The sequence below is a fragment of the Strix aluco genome, chromosome 2 (genome assembly GCF_031877795.1).
Source record: "Strix aluco isolate bStrAlu1 chromosome 2, bStrAlu1.hap1, whole genome shotgun sequence".
NCBI classification, from domain to species: Eukaryota; Metazoa; Chordata; class Aves; order Strigiformes; family Strigidae; genus Strix; species Strix aluco.
This window is the reverse complement of record NC_133932.1, coordinates 45,126,053-45,149,937: the sequence shown is the minus strand read 5'-3', so window position 1 is coordinate 45,149,937 and position 23,885 is coordinate 45,126,053. Positions and strand designations below refer to the sequence as shown.

Here is a 23,885-nt window from a genome sequence, read left to right as displayed (position 1 = left end):
ATAGTCTCCATTTACGCTTAATACAGGCAAAGTGTGCAGAAAATAAAGATGTAATTAAAACCAGAAAGAAGCAACATATTCATTGTTCTGCCACACCATGGGCTCAGCAAAATGTGCACGTACGGAGCCTATATACAGCCACACTTGATTTCTATACTGTGTTTTTTTGGACTCCCACTTAACAAGCTTGTCAATCCCAATGACGGTTTAACAGCTTTGTATTTGTAGGAAAAATTTGCCATTCTGTGCAATGCTAGTTTCAACACTATTATTTCAGGAAATAGGCCTTTTTCCCCATTCTTCCAAACGTTAGTCTGCAACCTATATTTTGTATTTAGATGTAGACAGCATACGTTTTGAAATCAACGCAGCTATTGCCATTTGGAATGTATTTCACCAGCTGATAATGGGAACTCTGTAGATTCCAGGGTGCTTGGTCTTTTTTTTTGGAGGGGGGCATTGGCTCAAATCTATGTTCTGGTGTATTGCCCACAATAGTGCTTTGCCAGTGCTCCTTACTGTTGCTGCACTGTAGATTCACTCAGACTAGGACTCAGCTACTATGTGAAAGGCTTAAAAGCTGCCATGGAGGAAAACACTGTGGCAATTCATAGTAAATGTCCTTGTGGGCTCTGGAATGTTAATGTGCTGCATACTGCAGCGAGGACAGGGCATCCAAATAGTTTCAAACTATTAGAAGAAGTTAAAAATTGCCCACTTGTAACTATTTAAAGGTCATTAGTTACTTTTTATATATATAGTGCATGTATTCAGCTAGCAGAAATCTGGTACTACATTGTTGGCCATAAAGGGAAAAGTTGGACAAGTTCTAAAAAGAGATCAAAGCCTGGGCCAGATCTTCAGTTCAAGTCAAGTGAATTATATCCATGTACATCAGCAGGGGATATTTTATAGAGTGCAAAAGACTTTGTGTCAGAGCAGGAGTTAAGTGACAAACTACCACGGGTGTGACTGCAATTCTAACTGTTCTTGTCGAAAATATTCAAGAACTCAGTTAAATGAAATAATAAAAAACTACCCCTGAAGTTTTGATCTCATGTTGTCTCACTTCCTTACAAAATTCACCCTCTTCTTGCCTTCAGGAAAAATGAAACTTCAAAATAATAGCTAATGACAGCAATGGATACCCTGCTTCCACTTTTAAAACCAATCTATATATCCTCACAAGTAACTTCACCCATAAGCAGAAATAAAACCTGTGCGTGAGCGTATAGTAATATACAGCATTCATGTTTAGCAATTCGTATAGTTTTGGGATATTTGATGATCTTGGAAAAGGGTATCTTTTTCCTCAAACTAAACAAAGGAAATTAGCTAAGTGATGCATTTACTAAGGTCACACCCCTGAAGGGTAAACTGTTTTGTTCTCCTAAGAATGAAAAAATTCTATGATTCTTCCTGCTTCCATCGTTAATTTGGTAATGTTTTGGTTTTCACATACACATGCTGCATGGTAATAACTTCCTTTTTTAAACAAACAGGCTCAAAAAGTGGAAAAAACAGTAAACAAAAACACCTTCACGTTTTAAGTTTGTAAGTGGAAGGAAAGGATAACAGATTGCCCAGAGCAGTAGGAAACTGAAAATATCTTATCAATTTTACATGGTTGACTTACTGTGATTTACAGTGCTTTTTTGTCAAATAATCCCACAGTGTACAAAATATTCTCTTCTGGTCTCTTCGGTCACAAATAGAGGAAAAACTCAGTAAAGGACAAAGAACAAGGAAGGATATTGGATGAAGGGGAACTGAGAAAAACTATCAAAATAAGAGTAAAGCAAAAAGGAATAAAACAGGCTTTATACAGTCCATATGGATTAAGACTCACTTATTTGTAATTCTGAATAATAGAAAGTAATGCTGGAAACATTTGCTGAACCGTATTTGCACTTTTCATTGTAAAGGTCAAAGAGGTATATAATGGTTTTGCAAAGAAAAAAAAAGTAACTGTAATAAGCTCTATTACTTACTATACTTTCTCTGTAACACTAAACCAAAGAGCAATGAACTGTACCTTTGGAAACTCTAAGGAATTGCCTTTTATAGCTGAAAGGTCAAAACAGAATTTGGAAGAGCAGCTATTAAGTTACACGGTCTTTATGTATCGTTCACAGTTTGCCAGTGAATTTACAGGAATTTCTATGTTGGATAACACAGACAGGGCTTGTTCTCTTCTAGTATTTAAGTAGGAGAACCCAATCCCTTTTGCACAAAATCCTCCCCCCCAACACACACAGTCTGTCAAGCATATTTCCTTGCTTTTGCATGTGTCTGTACCTACTCAAAATGAACACAAGCCTATTTCATAAGCACTTCCCCATTCGCCTTGCAAGGCAGAGGCTGGCACAAGTGCAAACATGCAGCAGAGTTGGGTTAGGGCAGGTGACAAGTATGTGGTAGCTGTCCCATTCTTTACGTGTTTTGCGAAAGCACTGCCAGTCCATGGGAAAGCTCTCTGAAGTTGAATGAGATGGCAGGAGGGGTGGTGATAAAGGAGCTGCAGTGAGAATGTCATATATTTAAGCCACACACAACACATCGACATTTTGTCTAAGGCACTGCATTGGGATAATGTTTCACTGTGCTGGCTGGGCAGGGACTGATGCATTCCCTTTCTGCCCAGAAGAGGAGCCTGGAGAACAGACATATCCCCAAAGAAAGTTTTTCTACACTTGGACACTGAACTGTTGGGGTCTTCATTGCTGCATTCTACAAATGATTGTGTGATGCATACCCAAGAGCAGTTTCTCTGACCTTTCCCTGCTTTCTGCACAAGGGATGTGAATGAAATAAAAACCTCCATGCTTCCTACCTAAATCAAAGTGTTATGACAATGTTCTTCATCAGATGCTTTATACATAGGGCTAGGCAGCAGATACTATCCCCAGTCAGAGTCACAGGGAGAAACCTCATTCACCATTCGAGCTTTGGATCCTTCCTGGGAAATTCGTAAGACAAGGTTTTTACAAACGAAATGCCTCACAGCAGTCATTACTTAGCCACTCTAAACCAAGATTAAAATTATTTCTTTTATTGAGGAGAAAACCAAAGCAACTGCTGATATTTTTGTGGCAAATGCTGTAACTATCATTTCTGCCAAACAGGAATGTTCATCCATCTGGCTCATTAGGAGTCTATGCTCCAGTTAATCCAAGTCAAATCTGTTTTACTTCTGTGCAGTGGAAACTATTTTGAGAAGGCCTGTGCAAGGCTCACAGATTGAGACAAACAGCTATGCAGAGCTTTGAGCACATTACTGTGCAACAAAAGAGCCTTGTGCCCTATGTACCATTAGATAGCAGAGATCTAAACATGTCAAGGCTCATTCTTGATTGTATTACTGGGTACAGAAAGTATTGTTATTTCTGTGTATTATTTAGAAGCAGTTCTAATGATTACAGAGGACTATAGTCTGGAACCTTTACACTGAGAAAATACCCAGCAGGCATGGTGTCTCACTGAAATAAAGTTAAACACAAAATAGGATTGGCAGAGTAGTCCCAAAGTGGGGGTTGAGGAACAAACCCCACAGGTTGTCGAAAACAGAATAATCAAATAAAATAAAGAATAGCTTCCAAGAAAAAAATTTTTGCTTCAACTGATAATTTACAGACTTTCATTGGTTTTCTTACAAAATCCATTGAGCTATATCTCTATTCTAAATTAAATATGCTTAGGATATTCTTTGTAAAGCAAAGATAGAATTACAGAATAATACAGGTTGCAAGGGAGGCCATCTAGTACAACAGTGGGGTCAAAGCAGGTCCTCCTTCACAGTTAGATCAAGTAGCTCAGGGCTGTGTCCAACTGAGTCTTGAACACCTCCAAGAGAGGAGATTCTACAACCTCTCTGGGCAACCTCCTCTGGTGCTTAACTGGTGACACCTATGGTAAAAAACAAAACAAAAAAAAACCCTGGTATTTTATCAAAATCTTCATTTTGGAAACCTGTTTCATCCTTTCCCTGTACACCCTTGAGAAGAGTCTGACCTAATTTTCTCCATAACTACCTATTAGGTAACTGAAGACAGCAATTAGATCCCCTCTTAGCCTTTTCATGACTAATTAGTACAGTAGTTTTAACTTTCATCACTAGGGAAAATACAGTTTTGGACTCAGTACATTTTCTACTTTTTTGTAATGATAGGATTTTAGGCCTTTCTCAATTTGTAATTAACTGTGGACCTAGCTGTAAGTAAAAGGATGAGAGCATCCTATATTCACATAATTTCTCTTATATATACGAACTATATACATGTCCACAGTATATTATATTGCTAAACCTGTGCAAAATTACCTAAATTCTCTAAACACATCTAAAACAAACTCAAGCATTGGTCAGAGAAACCATGAGTGGCAAAGTTAAGCTTTAGCCACAAAACCTGAATTATATAGCATGTTTAAACAATAATAACACTCCCCAAATTTTGAACAAAGCACATCTGCGTTAACATGAAAAGCGTTAATCCACTTAGCAAACGCATCTTTGAATCAGTTGCTGACTGAGATAGATACAAATGACCTCTGTGCAAATCTCCTGCAAGTTCAATGTTCTAAATCAGGGAAATGATTAATTGTGCAAATACTTTCTGAGTCATTTGTAGGGCAGCTACAGAGAAGGGGAAATGGCTATCTTAGATCCAGAATGCACTGTATTATCAAAGTATATAAGAGAAACATAGATGAATCAGTGAGAGAAAAAAAAAGGCAAAAGGAATGATATCACATTGACACCTTAAGGCCAAATCACACAGAACAAGGAGAAAGCAAAAAGGAAGAATTTGTAGGCCTTCAGAAGCCATCTCTAAAGACCTGAGTATGAATAGTTCTTCAAGGCATGGCAAGCCCTGAAGTGGGCTGGAAAGGCCAGTAAGCCTCATGCCCTGGCAGAGATGTTGAAAGAGACAAAAGGGATCCTCACTGGGTGGTGTTTCAGTATCTTTCTCACTGTAACTAACTACCATTATGGAGAAAATGAACATATTTTTATACATGTATACCAAGCACAGCAATATTTGAATGGTAAAATTATTAACCAAGGGTTGAATGGCAAATTCCCACAACATCTTGTCCCCAGCAGACTTGTGGGATCCCAAGAATTTAAAGGAACTGCAGTGCAGAGTTGCAAGAACCTCATGGGAAGAAAATAATATTAATGTTGAAGAGGTGGTGAGGTCACCCACTCTGCAAGCTCCAAGACAAAAGAGAAAATCATCACAGATCCCCTTCACAGTATGATTTAAGTCAAAGTTGTTATCAAAACAAATCTTTGAACAAAGCATTGTTGCACTCAATTTAGGCATATGAATTAATAAACCAGAGAAGCTGCAGTCAGTCAAGTTTCATGGTAAATGGCCAAGGGAAAAGATTGTAAGTTTATTAATACTTCATAGTATGGTAACACTAAATGTGGTATACATTAAATATGAAAGCATATTTATTTATTCCCACTTTCTTTAGGAAAATACACTACACAATGTTTTCAGTAGACAGGAAACTGCAAGCATTGCTTTTCCTAGTATCATTGAAACACTTTTTTCCCCCGGTTGAGAATGTGAATTAGATTCCCAGGAGAAATTTCTATTTTTCTCTATCACCTGTTTCCTCAGTATCCAAGTAACTAGCAAAAAGGAGACTGAAAACACAGCAAGAGAAACTGAAGATCCCTAAGGAAAAGAGACAGGACTTTCTGTCAAGGATCAAGAGGGGATTAAATATATATAGTCTGTTAGAGGGAATGATTCTGAGAGAAGACGTTTACTAGAAAAGAAAATTGCCTCACAGCTGAAGACACTGGGAAGTCTTCAAACCTAATACTGAGGAAGAAGATGAGGAGCAGACTTCCCCACCTTGTCTCATGGAGCACTTAGTCTATTTTTCTTGGCTCAAAGAAGTCTCACTGTACAGTGACACTTTTGTTCTTTGGAGATAAACAGCAAAGTGCTGTAAGTGACAACAGCCATTTTCATGGATCAAGAGGCAATATTATCAATACCATGGAAATAAAATCCTTGGTAACTCCTGTTTGTTGCCTGATGATTAAGGCTCCAGAGAGGATTTTTTATTTCTTTTGTCCTGTTGTGGTGTTAGTTTTCTAAAGCGGTAAGGGAATAAGATCCTTTCAGACAGGAAGAAAGGATTAGTGTATCTTGCTGATGATTCGGGGTCAAGCCTGGCAGTGTAACTGCTGGGACAGTTCTTAGCATTAATGAGGAAGCTGTCTGAAAAAATGAAAAAAGGGATTCAATATCAGCAGACACAGCAAACTCTGTTACTACTTCAAAAACTTCAACTTACTGACAATAAAGAGAGTGAAGAAAGAGACTGAGCAGGACATTTACCAGTGGCCCCCTTACCTGCTGTGAAAGGCAGCCAAGCCCAGTCCAACTTGGCCAGCTTTTTTGTGCAAAGCTGTAAGAGGTCAAAAAATGTCTTTTACTCAAACTAAGTGAAAACTGAATCTAATTTTTACTTGTGAGGTGGCAGGATGGGGGAAAAGGGAGAACCATGACAAATAAAGCAGCAAAAGAGGGCCAGTGCCATACAGTTGACAGAACGGTTTGGCACGTGCATCGATACCCAAACAATGGATAACAGAAGTAGCCCCAGAGGACCTCCTGTGGCCCTGGCCTCACAAAATTGCAGCATTCCTCTCTTCTGTCCCTCAAGCGTCCAGTGAATATGTCTCGGTTTCAAGAGTACGTGGGCCTGTCAGGCTGTAGCCTCAGCCCAAATCTGAGCAGCAGTTTTCCCTCTGCGGCTTTCAGCCTCCAGTGCAGAATGTGGACACGTCCCAGCCCACACAGCCGTGGCCAGTGCAGAGATCTGAAGCCAGTACCTGAAAGAGCACAGGTGCCTCCGAGAGACTCCTCCTGGTTGGTGCTGTCTATGGATGCCTCTCCCCTGAGCTTCAGTGACAATAAACAAGCTCATACCAAGTCTTGCCTATCCACAAACCAGGCTAAAGTCAATGACATGTAATATAGATGTCCCAGTTAGGTGTGAAAACTAAATAGAAACTAGGCATATTATAAATGAGGTCTAAATTAATTTAGACTGTACTTAATTAGACATATGACAATTTATGAATAATCTGTAATTTATGCCTTGCTACATCAACAAATCATGTGGCTTATTCTACACTGAGAACAAGCTGATTTAGATTATAGGGAGACATACTGAAGTGACACACAGCAGACCTGTTTTGGAGGGGAAGGGAGGAGAACTGGAAAGGGCTCTGAATGAGAAACCTGTATTTGCTCATCCTTGTTATCTCACTCACTTTGTGAAAGCTGTAACTCCAGCAGCAAGGTCTTGCAAACCTACCTGCCAACCAGCATGAGAAGATGTAGTGACACAAAGATGCAGGTTAGAAGTAGAGACTGTTAAAATAACCCCCCATATCTGCTATTCCTACTTATATTTCTTCAGGGCTTTCTCCACCTTACGTTCTTGTGCAAACTCCTTGCAGGTGTGCATTATGGTGGCACAGCTCTGTGGCTGCCATGTGTCTCGGGTCCTTCCTTGAATCCTCTCTGGCTGCGTTCTGGCTGATTGCTTCCCTCCCTCTGCCCCACATCCCTGTGTGGCTTCATGCAGCCTTCCTGTTTCTACTTTTCCATCAGTTCCCACTGTCTCAAACAGCCCCTACTCTTCAGGCATCCACCATTTACCATAATATTCATATCATCAAAACAAATTCTTGTAATTGTTTTGTAAATATATAATTACGTTTCTTTTCTTGTAAGCATGAGAAGATGTGAATGTGTGAATAAATGATCCTACAAAGTGGTGGCCTAGGTGCATGTAGTTGCCCTGATAGTGTTTACACTGCATTGCCAGCTAGCTCCTATCCTGTTGGCAACTCTGCCTCCATAGACAAATCTTGCGGCAGAAAGGCTCTGTGCATAAGGAAACCTAGGGTACTAAGTGCATTATTTCAGAAACAGGGGATTCACTGATTTTCTGGTGCAATTCTGACTAGCTTACAGCGCTGACATTTTTGTCTGTTAAAAATGATAATGATATTGTTAATAGTTAGGGCCCCATAAGAGGGTTTCTCTGCATGAAGTCAGGCTTGAGTGTTACACTTAATCTGCAGTTACATTTTAAATTGCATTTATATTATAGCTTAATTGAAGTGTGCATACAATTTCCCACAAATAGTACTTTCAGTTGTTACACTATATCAATAATAATTATAACGATTTATACATTCATTCAATTTAGATTATGTGAGAGTTAGATTATGAATGCATTTGAATTACACTGGAGTCAACTGTATACTGGCATAAATCAATTTGCTGTTATTTTCATTTTTCCCCTTGTATACACCCTTTTAGAAAGACAGGAGCCGATATGCATCTTGTTAATGAGTTAATACTGGAATTATTAAAATATTTTCTTTCCATTCCCTTCCCTATCACGTTATCAAGGACCCTGCGATATGCTTCAGAATACCTAGATCTTCTGACAACTGTTGTAATAGCTAATAACTGTCACCACCGTCAAATAAGGTGCTTGAAGCTTCATAAGCTCACCTCTAAAACTCTCCTCTTTCTAGCAACATCTTTGATTGTTTCCAGCTATGAGTTCAGCCCTGGCCACAGCAATGAAAATTTTTCATACAGAAAATATATTCCTGCTCTCTTCTGCCCACCTAATTTCAGTATTCCAAGCTCATCAACTAAAAAATAACCAGGCTTTTGTTTACAGTGATTACAAATTCATAATCCCATCTGGGCCTCAGAATTTTGTACAGCATATTGGCAATTAATATCCAATTAATGCTTGTAGACCCATTGACTGTGTTACATATCTACAAAGCAAATTGTTGACACATTCATTTTTATTTCAAACTGTGTGCTGTAGACTATATGGAATAGGGAGTACATAGAATACTCTTAGCATATTCTGAACCCAGGTACAACAACTCCCCAGGAATGTATTCTCACAAAAAAATTTGAAAATGAAAAAAATCCAGGGATTTTTAGTGTGTATAAAATACAGAATTATATCATTATAGACAAAAAACAATCTCTGGTGTTTATTAGGAAAAGGCCTCAGGCAACTGCAGAGGGTTGTACTGTCTCTGTGTGAGAAAGAAATAGTGGATTTCTAAAAACAACTTCCCGTGAATGGCCACAGCTATGGGTATAGCTGTAGACCAAGAAATAGGCTACAGAGGATGCAAATTAGAATACAAAGGATTACAATAAAACAAAATAGAGAGGATGAGAATTCATATGCTGTAAAACTGAAATAGAATGTAACTTTCACTGAAATGAGATTAAAGCAATGAATTCTGGAAGCTCTGACACACACAGTTCATTTTCTTTCTGGCTCAAAAATACTCTGTCTTAATGAAAAGCTGTTATATAGAAGTACATCTTATAAGTTTCCAAATCAAGAGTCCTTAGGTTTCCAATAGGTTTCCAATTGGGAGTCCTTCCCACTAGAATGGGACTGAATGACTTCTGATTATAAGTCAACATTTCAAATAACTCACTTCAAACATCTTATGCTAAATTTCAAAAAATTCCAAGTAAAGTAATGCTGAAGAGACTGACTGTGAGAAGACCGTGTTATCAGTCAGACAGCATTTCGTTGTGCTATAAATTCATATAATTGCAGGATATGCTATTTAACAGTTTAAGAAGCAGCTAATTCTTTCTTTGCTGCACTTTAACAAGTGAAAACACAATTAAAAATAGGGCTTATAACTTAGGTGGCATAAACAAATATGGACTGGAAAAATAACATTTCTTATTACATTTTTTGTTGTTACTCTAAAATAATCAGGAAGTATACTGAAATTATCATCATAACAGAATCGTATAACAAAAACTACTAAAAGAGAAGGTAGATAAGGAGAAAGATGCAACAACCAACATTTATCTACATCTAAAGGATTAAAGTGGTAAAGATAACCACACTTCTATGAGAGAGATACACTGACTGTACACTGGATAACAGCATTCATTTGGAAAACAACAAACATTTTAAAGGGCTTACTTTGATTTCTTTTTTTAATTAAAGATATCAGAACTAAAAACTCAACATGATTGTATCTATTTAAACTAAAGGTCTTCCAGGCTTTTTATGCATTTTGCACCCAGAGTAAATTGCCAGTGAGTCTTCAAAATAATAACCATGCTTTTACAGAATATGGATTAAATAATTTACAATACTACCTAAGACACTTCACCAACTTCTAAATTTTAAACAACTGTCAAAAAATGTACTGATACTACTGCAGGTTTGGTGTTATGTATCTAATGGATTTTGAACTTGGGCAGAATTTAAATGAATAATGGATATTCTACAGTAAATATTAATTTAATTAGATGGGCTTTACAGTAAAAGAATGTTCAGAGAAGCTAGAAAGTTCAAATGAATACATCCTTACAGACTATCTCTAAATTGATTTGCGGCTAGTTTATAATATGGGCACACAGGCAAATATGGACAGTTTTGATGTTTGTGTGCATGCCATGCAAATATCTGGCATCAACAGAGACATGAGAGACCTAAAATCTCTCTTTCCAGCCATCTTCTGCATTATTCAGAATGGCTGCTGGCAAACAAAAGCACTGAGAGAGCTGGTCGATGTCCCGGCAAAGTGACTATCCATTATTTGAGAAAGGTCTTTGTGATTGTGGGAGATTCCTGAGGATTGGGAATAAAGAAAATGGCATTCATTTTCAAGAAGGGCAAGGAGGAGTACCTGGATAACCTGTGAAGGTGATGAAGCAAATCCTCTTAGAAACCTGCAAATCATCCTCAAAAACATTTCCCAACATATGAAGGACAAGAAGGTGACTGTGAGCAGTCAGCATGGGTTTACAAAGGGGAAATGGTGCTTGACCAACCTGACAGCCTTTCATGAAGAAGTGACTTGCTCAGTGATTGAAGAGAGAACAGTGGATGTTGTTTATCCTGACTTTAGCAAGGCTTTCAAGACTGCCTTTGTAACATTCTCATGAACAAACTGTATGGACTAGTTAAGTGGCCAGTGATGCGTACCGAAAATTAGCTGAACTACTGGGCTCAAGGTTTGGAACTAGTTGTACGAAGTCCAGCTGGAGATCTGACAGAAGCCTCATGCAGTTCAACAGGGTGAAATGCAAAGTCCTGCACATGGGGAGGAACCACCCCATGAACCATTATATGCTGAGGACCTACAATCTGGAAAACAGCTTTACAAAAAAGGTCCTGGTGGATAACAAGTTGGGCATGAGCCAGCAGTGTGCCCTTGTGGCAGAGAAGGCTAATGGTGTCCTGGGCTAATGGTGTCCTAGACAGAGTGTTGCCAGCAGGTCAAGGGAGGTGATCCTTCCTCTCCGCTCAACGCTGGTCAGACAAAGCTGGAGTGCTGAGTTCAATGCTGGGCTCCTCAGTACAAGAGAGACATGGGCATACTGGAACGAGTCCATCAAAGGGCCACAAAAATGTTTGAGTGATCAGACCACCTTTCAGGTAAGGAGAGGTTGAGAGAGCTGGGACTGCCCAACCTGGAGGTGAGAAGGCTCGGCGGGATCTTATCAATAAGTATAAATACTCAATACTCAATGGGAGGGAATAGAGAATACAGAGCCAGACTTGTCGTTGATGCACACTGACAGGATGAGAAACAATGGGCATAAATTGAAAGAAAGGAAATTCCATAGGAACGTAAGAAGAAAAAAATACTGCAAGGATGGTTAGATGCTGGAACAGGCTCCACAGAAGTTGGGGAGTCTCCATCCTTGGAGATATTTAAAACCAAATATTGCCCTGAGCAACCTGCTCTTGCTGACCCTGCTCTGAGCAGGGAATTAGAGTAGATGATCTCCAGAGGCACTTTCCAGCCTCATCTGGTCTGTGAGGCTGTGAAATTTCATGAGTTTATAGGCTGAGCAACGGTTTCTGGAAGCACTCCAAGACAGACACAACACCTCTTAGGAACTCATAAGACCATCAAAAAAACCCTCCACAGACTGACTTATTGCACTAGGAAAAAATTAATTCCTTGGTTACTATTTAGGACTAAGATGTTTTTCACTTTCTAGATAAGAATTTCTCAGATAAAAAGCAAAAAATCTTTGTGTCTATGGTAGACAGATTTACAGAAAAAACTATCCATGTTTGGAACAAGTCCTTTGAACCATGTCTTTCCTTCAGTTAAGGGAAGGATTACTGGTCAAGTAAACTTTGCTTCACATTTGCCTGAAACATGCCAAGAGCAAAATGAAACAATTCAGCAGTAGCAGCAGCTGAGAAGACTTGGCAAAATGACAGTTAAGTCAGCTTAAGACAATACACAAAAATTAGCAAGCCTTCTTGGAGGAGAAAAGGACTTATTTAAAGTAGCTAAAGCAGTACAGCAATGGATGTATATGACTCAGGGAAAAGGGGAAGTGGCAAAAGGACTAAAGAGAAGAGAGCTGACAGCAGTTTCAGTAGAAAGAGTTTGGGTTTCACAATTCAGCCACTATTCCCTAAGAAAAATAGGTTTGTCCTTACAAGACAAAAGTGTGAATGTTCACCATCATTCAGTTTGTTTCAAAACATAAAATGTTTCCAATTATGGTTTTTAGCTGTAACAGTTGAAAAACACTATCAAGTTAGTAACTGTGCTAAAAATAACAGTAATTCTGAATTGATTCTGAATAGATATGCCTTGTTTTGAACAGGAAATAGAGATGGGCAACATAATCCATTAGATTTCCCTTCCCAAGGCAAAAATGTGCCCCAACTTACATTCTCTAAGGCTTTACATCATTCAGGTAATCAGGTCAGAAATACCACTTCACTGGGGATATCTTTTACTCCTAGTAGAAGAATTTTATACAGTTAAGTAGAATTTCAACTTACATGCTCTCTAGAAAGCATCTTGATTAAAGCAACAGCTTTTAAATCTACACTAGTGTCACTGAGCCATCCTGTATGCAAGGATGCAGATATCATGGAATGTTAAACAATGACAGAAAAAAAAAATCAGATTTGTGATGATTTCTTATGTTTATAAAGCTTTTTTTTTTTTTTATTTTCCATTAAGTGTTATACATTCTACTGTTACATAACTGGTCCTGAAATTCACCATTTATTTCACAGTTTTAAGTTTCCTTCCTTGCTCTTGTTAGAGCTTTCAGAACTGATTAATTATTAGGAAGAACAGATGGGACAGAGTCAACCCTATAACATGCTTGTCCTTTACAGACTACTATAAAAGGAATTGTTCACATGTTGGCGAGAAAACAAGAATTCCTTTTTGTGAAAAGTTACTTGGCTTCACCTTTGGTTTCCACTCAACATCCGATGCAACTGAAACTTTCTCCTCTGTAAATAGAGAGTATAAGCAGAGCAAACACTTTAATCTGGATCTTCTGCATTTCTGGAGAGTGAGTAACCATCAGTTGACCAAGCATTTATAAATGTGGCCTTAGAATTTGGTGTAAAAATATACTGATCGCTGTTTTCAGCATTGTTTGCAGGGATTGTAAGGGTGGGGCAGGAAATAAGCATAAAATATGTACTAAATCACATGATAAAAGAAGGCTGACAGTAAGTAAAATCCAATGAATAAAACAAATATTGTTGTCTTCCTGCAATCTAGTGCAAAGTAATAATTCATTTTGGGCTGTTAACAATCTTCACTAAAAGTAACACAGAAAAGACTAAACTGAGTTTGTTCAAATTAGTAAGGCTGTTCACATCACATCCACAAATTCACCATCAGTCCATCACAGGTTGGTACCTTCTGAGTTTCCTCTTCCCCTTCATTTTGATGTGGGGTTTTAATGGCCTTTTTTTAAGCTGGGCAGGATCACTGCCTCTGGAGTAGTCCCACCTGGATCTCTCTGCAGCAAGGAGCACCTTCATTCTTCTTGCTCCCCCCAGCCCAGAACAGACGTCCTCACATTTTCCTTTCTTATGAGTTGATCAGCTTTGGGATGGGTTAGAGAGCCAGGAAGGGTTGCAGAGCTGGCTCATACTTTCTAAGCCTAGGAATTTGACAGGATAGCTTTATGTCTAACACCATTTTTTCCTGTATTGCAGGAAGGAGCACAAATCTTCTCAGTTATTCCCATCTTCAGAATCAGCCATTTACACCAGAATGTGTCATGGGCTCCTATCTGCTTATTTACAGCATCCATCATCCAGGAACTTCATGAGGTGCTCTTCAATAATGCTTCCAATAATGCTAACTATATAATGTTATTAACCTTTTAGAAAATACAGTGCCTGCATTAATTTTCCACCACCTTAGCAACAGCTGGGAAGCTTTGAGCTTTGTACAGAGAGAAATAATTAATGAACAGTCTTTTCCAAAGAAAAACTTTAAAATACTGGGGAAAAAAATAAATGAGAGAACACGGTGAAGGGAACTACTGAAGTATTTGTGCGTGACAAGCAGGAAGAGGGTTAGGAGGGAGGAGGATAGGTGGACAGAGACCTCAGAGATCTCTGCAAATCTTTTGATATATATGCCATCAGCAGAGTGCTAGCTGGGTCAAAGTAGTAATAGGTCTTACTGCAGAAATGTTTCTTATGAGAGGCTTGTATCTGGTTAGGACCAATAAGAAAATCTTTCTTGTTTCCTTTCTTTCCTTCCTCTCTCCTCCCCCCACCACCCCTTTGGTTTTTCTCTCCCTCTTCTGCCACTGCAGTCCATGACCTTCACATGAAAACAATTCTGCTTTGATAACAGGCTGAGAGCCTCCAAGGACCAGCACTGCTTTCTGGGAGAGAAAACTGTTGCCTCACTCAGAATCCAATCAAAACCTGAATGTACCAAGTGCAAAATAAACCAAGGACATCATTATTCCGTCTCATTGTGATTTGGCTTGCCTTCAAATCTCATACTCTGTATATTTGAAATAGAAGCAACGCCTCCATTAGCTGAGCCTTCCAACACTTTAATCAAAGTATCTTTCAGAATAAAAAGGCAGAAATGTCAAATTCCAATCACCCTTTAAATTCCTTCAATTCCCTGTGTTACACAAAATTAAAAGCCCTACCCGTGGATAATTTCCCATAAAAACCAGCGTGTATGTGTGCAGACGCTCAGCCACGTGGGCAGGCACCAATTTTAGAACAGGGCAAGCAGTGGTGGGGCGAGACACGGAGGTTCTCCTTCTCACGGGCCCACTCTCCTGCAGTCAGTGTAATTGATTTTTCAGAAGTGATAACAACTTCCACACTTTATAAGAAATATAGGTTATCGGGCAATGCCGTGTACCTAGTCCAGTGCACGGTACAAGTAAATTTTTGCCCATCTTCTTCATAAATTTATATTAAGAATGTCAGATACTGTGTTTGCTGTTTTTACTGGGACACTTTTGGAGGGCAAGAGACCCACAACTTTCTCAGACTTTAGTGATAACCAGAGGAATAAAGAAACAGGCACAAAAGGTTTGATTAGCTTTACTGAAACACTCTCTCTCTCGTTCTGTGGTGCTCATAATCCCACTAGTTCCCCAGGGATCTTTCAAAATCTTTTAGCAAAGGCAAGGTAAGCAAAACGTCATATTCTGGGTCCCCATGTAGGTCATTCTCTACACACTGAAGAGTTTTAAGCCCTTTTTTTAAAAAAAAAAAAACAAGGAATCCCCAAACAATAGGATACTCCATAGAAAAATACTGTAGAAAATAAAACCACCCTTAGGAGTAACATACTTCTTTAATGTTTTCTATGAGGAAACTTACAGCTGTATATTTTTTATGATTAGAATTATGCTAATTTGTTTCTGCTGAAGATCATGATCCTTTAAAAATGTTTTAAAAAAGAAATAAAGTGTAAATGTGCCATCTTAACTGTTATCTTTTATGAACATATTCAAAATTACAAGAATATATGCTTTTGCTCACATAATACTATTTCTTTCTTCTACATATGCTTGCAGCACTTACAAACTATATTTCACCTTTAGGAATAAAAGACTGAATGCAACTGATAAAAATTTAATCATATAGATATGGATTATTTTAAAAATACAGAATTAGAGAAAGGACCAGAAAACCTTCCAAATATTATCAGACTCATGCTTTAAATAATAACCAAAAATTAAAATAGGACTTGTGACCAGAACCAAGAAAGATTGTGACTTTCTTAAAATCCAGCCTATCTGTCCTTCAAAACTCATCACGTGGCAAGTAACCTAGAAGGGAAGTCTCTGTGGTCTCTGCAGCAAGTACTCCAAACCTAAACAACTCCTTTGCTCCACATGTGTTTTTCCAGGAAGATGAAGGAGCGTGTTCCCTGGCACAGCCCAGCTGGCAAGCCGATCTGCAAAGCCACACTTGGCTAACCATTGTTTCTGCTTTCCACAAAGCTCAGTCTTTGATAAGGCACAATTATTTAAAGTTCCCAGTGCTGTTCTGCTTCCCCTGACAGCAAAGCGGTATTATCACAAGTGCATCATCCTCAACAGAGCAACATGATGCTACAAAGTTCTACTAAATTTATCGAGGGGTCTTTTTCCAGCAGTTAGCAATAACACAGTACAGTGGTTATCCTCCCAAATGATAATTAAGCTTTGGGGTAAGATTTAATTGAAAATGTACTGTGAAAATCAACAAGTCAGCCTTTTCAAATCAAGGCAGTTTGGTTCACAGTCCCGTTCAACGTGATTTTGTCTAACAGTAATCCATGACAAAAATATATGAGCTTAATCCTGTTCCCTCTGGCAATCATTTAAAAATGCTTAACCCCTTGGACAATTCTGAGGCTCAAATAATTTCACAGTATTAGTCAAGGGTTAATCTTTTTCTACAAATATTGTACCTTTTCAGTTATAAATAACGCTATCTGATCATTAACTATATTCTACTAGTAACATAATTGCATCTTTTCCTTTGGGAAAAAAAAAAAAAGGTGAGGGGGTTAATTTTCACAGGATCACCAGTTTCATATGTAGCACACTGCCAGACTACTGTTCCTTGAATGTGGTTCCCTGCTTAATAACCATCCAGGAAAAGAGCCATAGCCAGCTGCGATGCCCACAGGCAGCCTAAGGACCAGGGGCGAGGGAGCGGACACCGTGGTAGGAGCAGACAGGATGAAGCAACCTCCTGCACCAGCTGGGAAGTGGCTTTACGAGCAGTTCTTTCCTCACATCCAAGATCCAAAGAAATTTGATGCCATCCTCCTCCTATCTCACTGAGTTGTCTTGGGCCACATAAAACCACATGACCCAACAAGAGCAGGTTTGTAACATGAAGGAGCTGGCGCTGCCAACCCAGTGCTCTCCCCAAGGTGTGCGTGCGTCACCAAGCTCATTTTGGAGAAGCTTCAGCATGACCTCAGCGCCCCGCACACCCACTGGGACTTTCTGCCCATCAGTTGAACCCAGAATGCATCTCCGAGTTCAGCTTTCTCCCAAAGGGATGCATGGCGTATCCTCTGGGATGCGCACTGATACACAGTAATAACCAGGGATATCTGGGAATTCACCTCAGAAAACACACTTCTGACCTGAGCTAAAGCACAAACCTAGATGGACTCCTGTTACAGTAAACCTATGATAACTGGTAAGAGACCCCTTGTGGCCACCATATTTCAGGCAAGATTAGTTTCTTTTCTACGCTGGCTCTAGTTTGATGATTAATTCTATTTTTAGTCACTACTTTGTGCAAATCCAAGCAGAGAAAGAGAATGTCTGTGTGCAACTGCAAGCAGAATTTGGTTCCCTGTCAGACTAAGGATGCAGAAAGAGGATTATATCTGCTAGAAGAAGAAATACAGCATATGATACTGAATCCCCTAGGGAGGGTGGCTTCTGAGATAAAGTTCACAGTAATCTCATCTTAATTAAAACAAAATGAAATTTATGATACCTCATTTTCCCATCACTTTATTATCGAGGTGTCATTGTCAAAGACTCTGCAGAAATCTAGGAAGAGACAGTCGCTGCCCCAAGGAGTTTACAGTCTAACTCAGGCAGAAGTAAACACTGAATAGCTCAGGAAAGCGCTATGTTTTCACAAAGGTCATTCTCAGCAGAAACAAGAGGAAGCGGGGATCAGAGAACCTGCCTTTACTGCTGCAGCATGAGAGAGAGCAGAAGAGAAAAGAGGTGAATGCAGAGATGGATGGAGGATTGGAGAGGGGACTTTAAGTAAAGAGAAAGGATGGATTTTAAAAGCAATGCAAGGTGTAAGTGACTGCTATCACCTCTAAGAGCAAGAAGTTTTCGTCCAATATAGATGAAGAAGCAAAGCAAGCACAGGCGACAAATATGAGAAGTGACATGTCCTGAATAAAGGCTGGGGATAAATTTAAGAGCATTATTTTGGACACACTTTGTCAAAAAATGCAGATACGGTTTCTCCTTTTTTATTGAAATACAGCTATAAAAAACTTTGACAATATTATACAAAATTATATCTAGAAAAATGCTGTGCCCTTTAAAAGACTGAGGATACAGGTGAGGAAATCAATTCAGCTAAACAATTCCCAAGAAGTGCTAGGACAGCTCCCTTTCATTTTAGATATGAACATAGTTACATGACATAATTTAGCAAGTGATTTAATGGCTCTTGTCATGAATGCTATTCATCTGCTAGATGCAGTTCTGGTTTTCTATTCATATTTTTCAAAAGCTCTAACGCAGCTATTTTTTTCTTTCTTTCACCTACTACATCTTCAGAGTGCAATTATAACTTTTGAGCTAAGAAGCAAAGATCTTTTCCCGTTATTTAGCAAGCACCTGCCTGGCTTCCCTTGCAGCACGGTCTCCTCCTCAAGGCTGAGGATGAGCATTCTGGGCTGATCTTGTGACTCCCTTGGAAAGGGACCATATAGAAAAATGAAGACAACAAATCCTCCGAAGAGGACTGGTAGAAATGGTTCAGCACTATGTGGTTTGCTCTAGAGCACGCCATCTTTCTCTTGCCAGGAAGGAGTAAAACCCCTTAAGAGAAACAGACAACTTTTCTTCTTCCCAACCCCACCCCCGCTATTTTCAGAAGTGAAACAATCTGTCTCCTAATTCTTTAATATGTGATGATGATGATGATCTTACTATTCTACCCCTTCTTGAACTGTCAGACTGTGTCTAGTAAGTAAAGGGTGCTATCACTGCAGGTCCTCTCACAGTGGTACAAAACTGTCTGGAAAATTTATAGCTGATTTAAGTCTTACTTACTGCACAAGAAAACACAATTTGAGTGTTTGAAAAGCAAACTATGGCATAAGACTACACCCGCACCCTGAAATTTTCTGTTTTAAGCTCCTTTCCTGTCAAACACAACAAAATCTAGTATTATTTTCAGAAAGCTCCATCAGAAATTAATAATCATACAGTCCACTATATGTTGTGGGGGGAAATGACAGTGTATATGGCTTTTATGATCAGAAAAATAGAGAAACCCAGAAATTCTATTATTATAAACACACAGGACTAAGATGAAAGTGGAAGAGACAAAATAGATTATAAAACAGGGGGTGGGGACCATAGATTAAGTCTGGACAATATTGACACTTTTTTTTTTTTTTCCCTCAGCACAACCTGTTTTGGGAGCCTGGGTAGGGGAGGAAGAAGAAAGGTCATTTGGGAGCATGGTAGATGGAGTTTAAAACTCTCTGTCGTTCTTTCATTCTTGGCTCTCTTCAGTCTCTTACTCTTGGCATCCTCTCTTTTCTTCTTATTGCACAGAGAGGAGTTTTAAACTAACAAACAAGCACAAGTCTGGAAAACATGCCTGTTCTTTTCTGGGAAGTGCATGGGAGAGCTCAGCTGCTGCTCACTTCAAGCAAAACTGACACCCCCTCATTTGGTTGTTACCAGAAAGTTCAGTGTCCAGAGAAGAGCTCTCTTACTCCAGAAGTTAATATTAGGCAGTGAAACTGCGTATGCCACTAAAGTTCAAAGAAACTGATTAATCCTTTGATGTGTTGCCAAATTATTAGAATAATGACACAATTTTTTTCAAATGTATTGGTCTGTCTTCTCACTTCTTTCTTTTCTAACCATATGCTTTAATAAGTGGTGAACCTTAGGAAGAAATGGATTATTTTTATTCAAAGGAGAGCTGGGTACTGTTTCTGGAGCATTTCTTTTATAGATAACGTACAGGATATTACCCCCCTAACAGAGACAAAAAAATTCTCTTTATTTTTCCCCCCTGGAGCTCTCCTCCTTTAGACTTGGAAAGTAAACATTCAAAAATGCATGCTGTTAGTGGGCTGCGTATCACTACACTGCTCTGTCAAAGTGAATATTGTGATAAATTATGTCAGTCTGTTCATACTTACAATCATCTTCCACTTCCTCATACCAAAGCATGTGAGCAGACATGAAATCTCTCCACAAAAAAGAGGAAAAAGAAAACAAGAGCAAAATATTTCTTGGCAAAGTATATTCCAACTTTGCTGCTCCAGTAGCTTTTGCTGAATTATGCTTGTCCCTGCATAACAACAGATGTGTCCCTGCACAAGCCCCAGCAGCTCTGTGGAGGAGCGTGCAGAAGCACCCCGGTGGGACGCAGCTCCGGGCTGGCTGCTGGCAGGGTCTGCGTCCCCGTCAGGGAGAGGCAGGGATCCTCACTTCCACCCAGCCGGCATGGTAACTAATGCCAGTGCTCTTTGGAGGCCCCTAAATGTTTCAAATTCCAGGACCTGCGCAGAAGCAATGCTGTGTGCTTCCCTCAAAACAAAGTTGATTTCCCATAATAGGACAGCCCATGCACTCGACATATAAGGCTCTGCTTCCAGGGTGGCATGTGCAATGGATTTAAATTATGTGTTGCAGCTTTCCAAGTAACAGCGCTACAGAGAAGGGTGAAGATATTTACTGCTCCCTTTGTGCAGTTCCCCTGAGAGGCCTATGAAACAGATCTGCCCCCTCCCCAGTGAATGACCCCCAGCCCATCCTCAGACAGGATCCTCCCTTTTTGGGAGAGGAGCGGTAACCCTCCTGTATCCGGCTGTTCACTCCCAGACGAGACTTTTGGGATTGCAACCTCTCTCCCAAGCAGGGGAAAAAATAAACAAACCCAAAAATAGTGCTGTCACCAAACTGAGTGTTTAAATACTGACATAGGTTGTGATAAATCTGTAACTGCTTTAATTAAAAAAAAAAAAAGGGGAAAAGAAAAAAGCTTTTGACTTACAATTGACCTTTCCACTCCCAACAAAACCATGCAGTACTGCTGCTATACACCGCCCAGAAATGCCCCGCAGAAGCAGAGGCAGGACTGTACGCAAACTGCCTGACACCACGGGCCACACAGCAGGAATATCGCTTCACTCCCAAATCCCCAAAACTGCTGGTCCCAAATAGGTGGTACCTGGGCTCAAGCTCTCCTGCTGCATTCCATCCCATGCCTCCTTAGTTTATATGGGAAGGAAGAACAGGCATCCACACAATACTTTGGAACAGGACTGGAGCATCCTCCACCCAAACCCAGATTTTTATAAGGCTGCTTTCTCCAGTATATACTTTGTACAGTATATATGGACTTTAGAGATAAACCATAAAGAATCATGTTATTAATTCGTGGCTTCATTTGAAAAGTCATTTGAAAAAACACTCTTATGCTGTCCATTACATTATTTTTTAATCTCTATCCCTAAAAAACTGAAAAAAGTTATTTTTCAGTTTTAGAGGTTAAAGTGTCTAGTCACAGTGATTACAAGTTTATAAGTAAATTCCTGGATTATACAGAAGAATAAATTTAAAAGTGAAGTGCATAATATACCCTTACAGCCACCAGCATTTTCTACACCAACAGTCAAATTAATACCCTGGAGAACCTGGATGTACAGTACATGCCAACAGACTCCTAAGGATTAATTTGCAGCCCACAGGAACTGCAAGTCATGAACTGATGTAGAAAATACTATGAAGCGAAGCAGAGCACACTGACAGCAGCAGCATTTTGATTATTTGAGGGAGAAGGAGACTGAGCAAACTCAGGAAAGGAACTGCTTATTGTGCAAAAGTTCTGTTTTAAAACATCTAAAGTCACCCTTGATAGCACATGTTGTCAAAACCAGAGGCCCAGTAACGTACTTATAGACTACAAGTGAAAGTTATCTTGGAGGTAGGTGTCTAATGCTAGAACTGTGATCCTCCTGGTTCCTATTCATTTCAAGATAACAAAGGTTTTCTTCAAAACTTTCCAGGTGCCTAAATCTCTGTTTCTGAATATAACCAGAGGGTCTTCATCTTGACAGAGTTCTGCAGACCATTTATATCTAACTCCAGTCATAATTCACAAAATTCATGTGGATTATTCATCCTCTTTGACGTCTTTGAGACCGTCAGCAAATACTCAGATCAGGCTCTGCAAAAAGTTCAGTGCTACTCAATACTTTTTTCTAAAACATGGCTCAGAGAAGCAGCAATAGCAGCAATATTTACAAGTTTACCAATTAAACAATCCTCCAGCTGCAGGAAATCCAGATTTGCTCTCCCTTTTCTTGCTGGGGATATTCAAAACTTCTGTGTCTCAAGAGAAACCCCGGTCCATTCACAGAAGTGCAGAAACCTTCACCCCAGAAACATTTTCCCTTCCTCCTATTGACGCTCGCTCCAGTCAATGGGAGAAGAGCTGATTTTTTGGGCCATAGAGAGAAATAACAAAAGCAAGTGTTAAAATCTACTGTGTTTTTTGGTTGAGTTTAGATTTTTAGGGGGGGTTTTGTTGGTTTTGGTTTTGAGGGGGTGTACAGCAAATTGAGAAGCTCTTAAAAATTAAATACTATTTTAATCAGCTATGAATGATGTAACTGGTTAACACTGAGAAAAATCAACTCTACTGAAAAGAAGTTTTATATGCATCTGTCAGTCCATACCAGCCAGCACGGTGTACATTTATATTTCATGTATAACCTGGAACAGGTTTATCATTTTGACACACCAGGTTTGCTTGTTCATAGTTTTTTTTGTCTGCACCAGCATTAAAAGCTCTGCCTCTCTTCAACAACAGAGAAGAAGTCACAGCCTCACTGTCTTATCTATGTCAAGTAATTAATGTACACTCGATGAATGCTGGTATGGAGGGCACCTGCCTCTTCCTTCTAGATGCTGCAAGTAGCAGGCTCCAAGCAGCACTGCTTGCTGCTCTGAGACTACAGTGTCTGTGCTACGAGAGGGGAAAGGGTCAAGCTTCAAAGTCAAAGAGAGGTTGGAAAATGTAGACAATTTGGAAGGTTAAAAATTTATATTTTTTTAAAAATGATTACTGGCAGCTGTAGTTTAATGTTGCCTTCCTCTTTCTCAGTTTACTGATGGGTTAAATGAAGGAAAATTGTCTTCTTCACAGTAACAGTTAGGGTGATTTTCAGCCATCCATTAACAAACACTTTATACAGAGGCTGTTTATTTTCCCTCTTAAGAAGTCCTTTCAAAACGCAAGTATTGATAAAGTTGAAAATTTCTCCTTTCTAATGGTATGAGCGTGACAGTAATGCAGAGTTGGAGAAAATGCCGAAGAGGCCAATAGCAATCTGAAAACAAGGCCCAACAATAAACTGACTGTTCAGGGACCATTTCAGAGATTGGTTGCAGCATACATCAGTGTGACCTTAGAAAAGAAATGGATTTCAATATCCAGATTTGTCAGTCAAGTTTATTGTCGCAGCAAGCTAAACAAGAGGGAGTCCAGGACTTGAAGATAGAGATCAAACCTTAGCGTGGACATGGGAACCAAGTTCTCAGGTCTCTAACTCTTCCTCTCCTGTACCATATTAAAGGGCTATGGAGAAATTCAGGATTTCTCTGTCGGGGGGGGGAGACACAACTGGAAAATTATGGTTTTGACACCGAAAAGAAATATTATAGCAGCCAGAATAATTTATATGGGAGGACAGGTCCCCAGTTCAACATAAATAAATCAAATGAGAACTTCATGTTAACAACCACCACAAAGTAACA

At 39.4% G+C, this 23,885-nt stretch overlaps 1 protein-coding gene across 8 annotated transcripts in view; it reads right to left on the bottom strand.

Annotated features, from left to right (window-relative positions):
* DMD (dystrophin) overlaps positions 1 to 20,546 on the bottom strand; it is a 1,148,563-nt gene extending 1,128,017 nt beyond the window's left edge. For all 8 annotated transcript variants that reach the window (XM_074814589.1, XM_074814586.1, XM_074814591.1 and 5 more), the window contains exon 1: positions 20,261 to 20,546. In XM_074814589.1, coding sequence (XP_074670690.1) covers positions 20,261 to 20,303 — 43 coding nt within the window. In that variant the 5' untranslated portion in view covers positions 20,304 to 20,546. The remainder of the gene's footprint in view (positions 1 to 20,260) is intronic.
* Between the last annotated feature and the right edge of the window lie 3,339 nt (positions 20,547 to 23,885).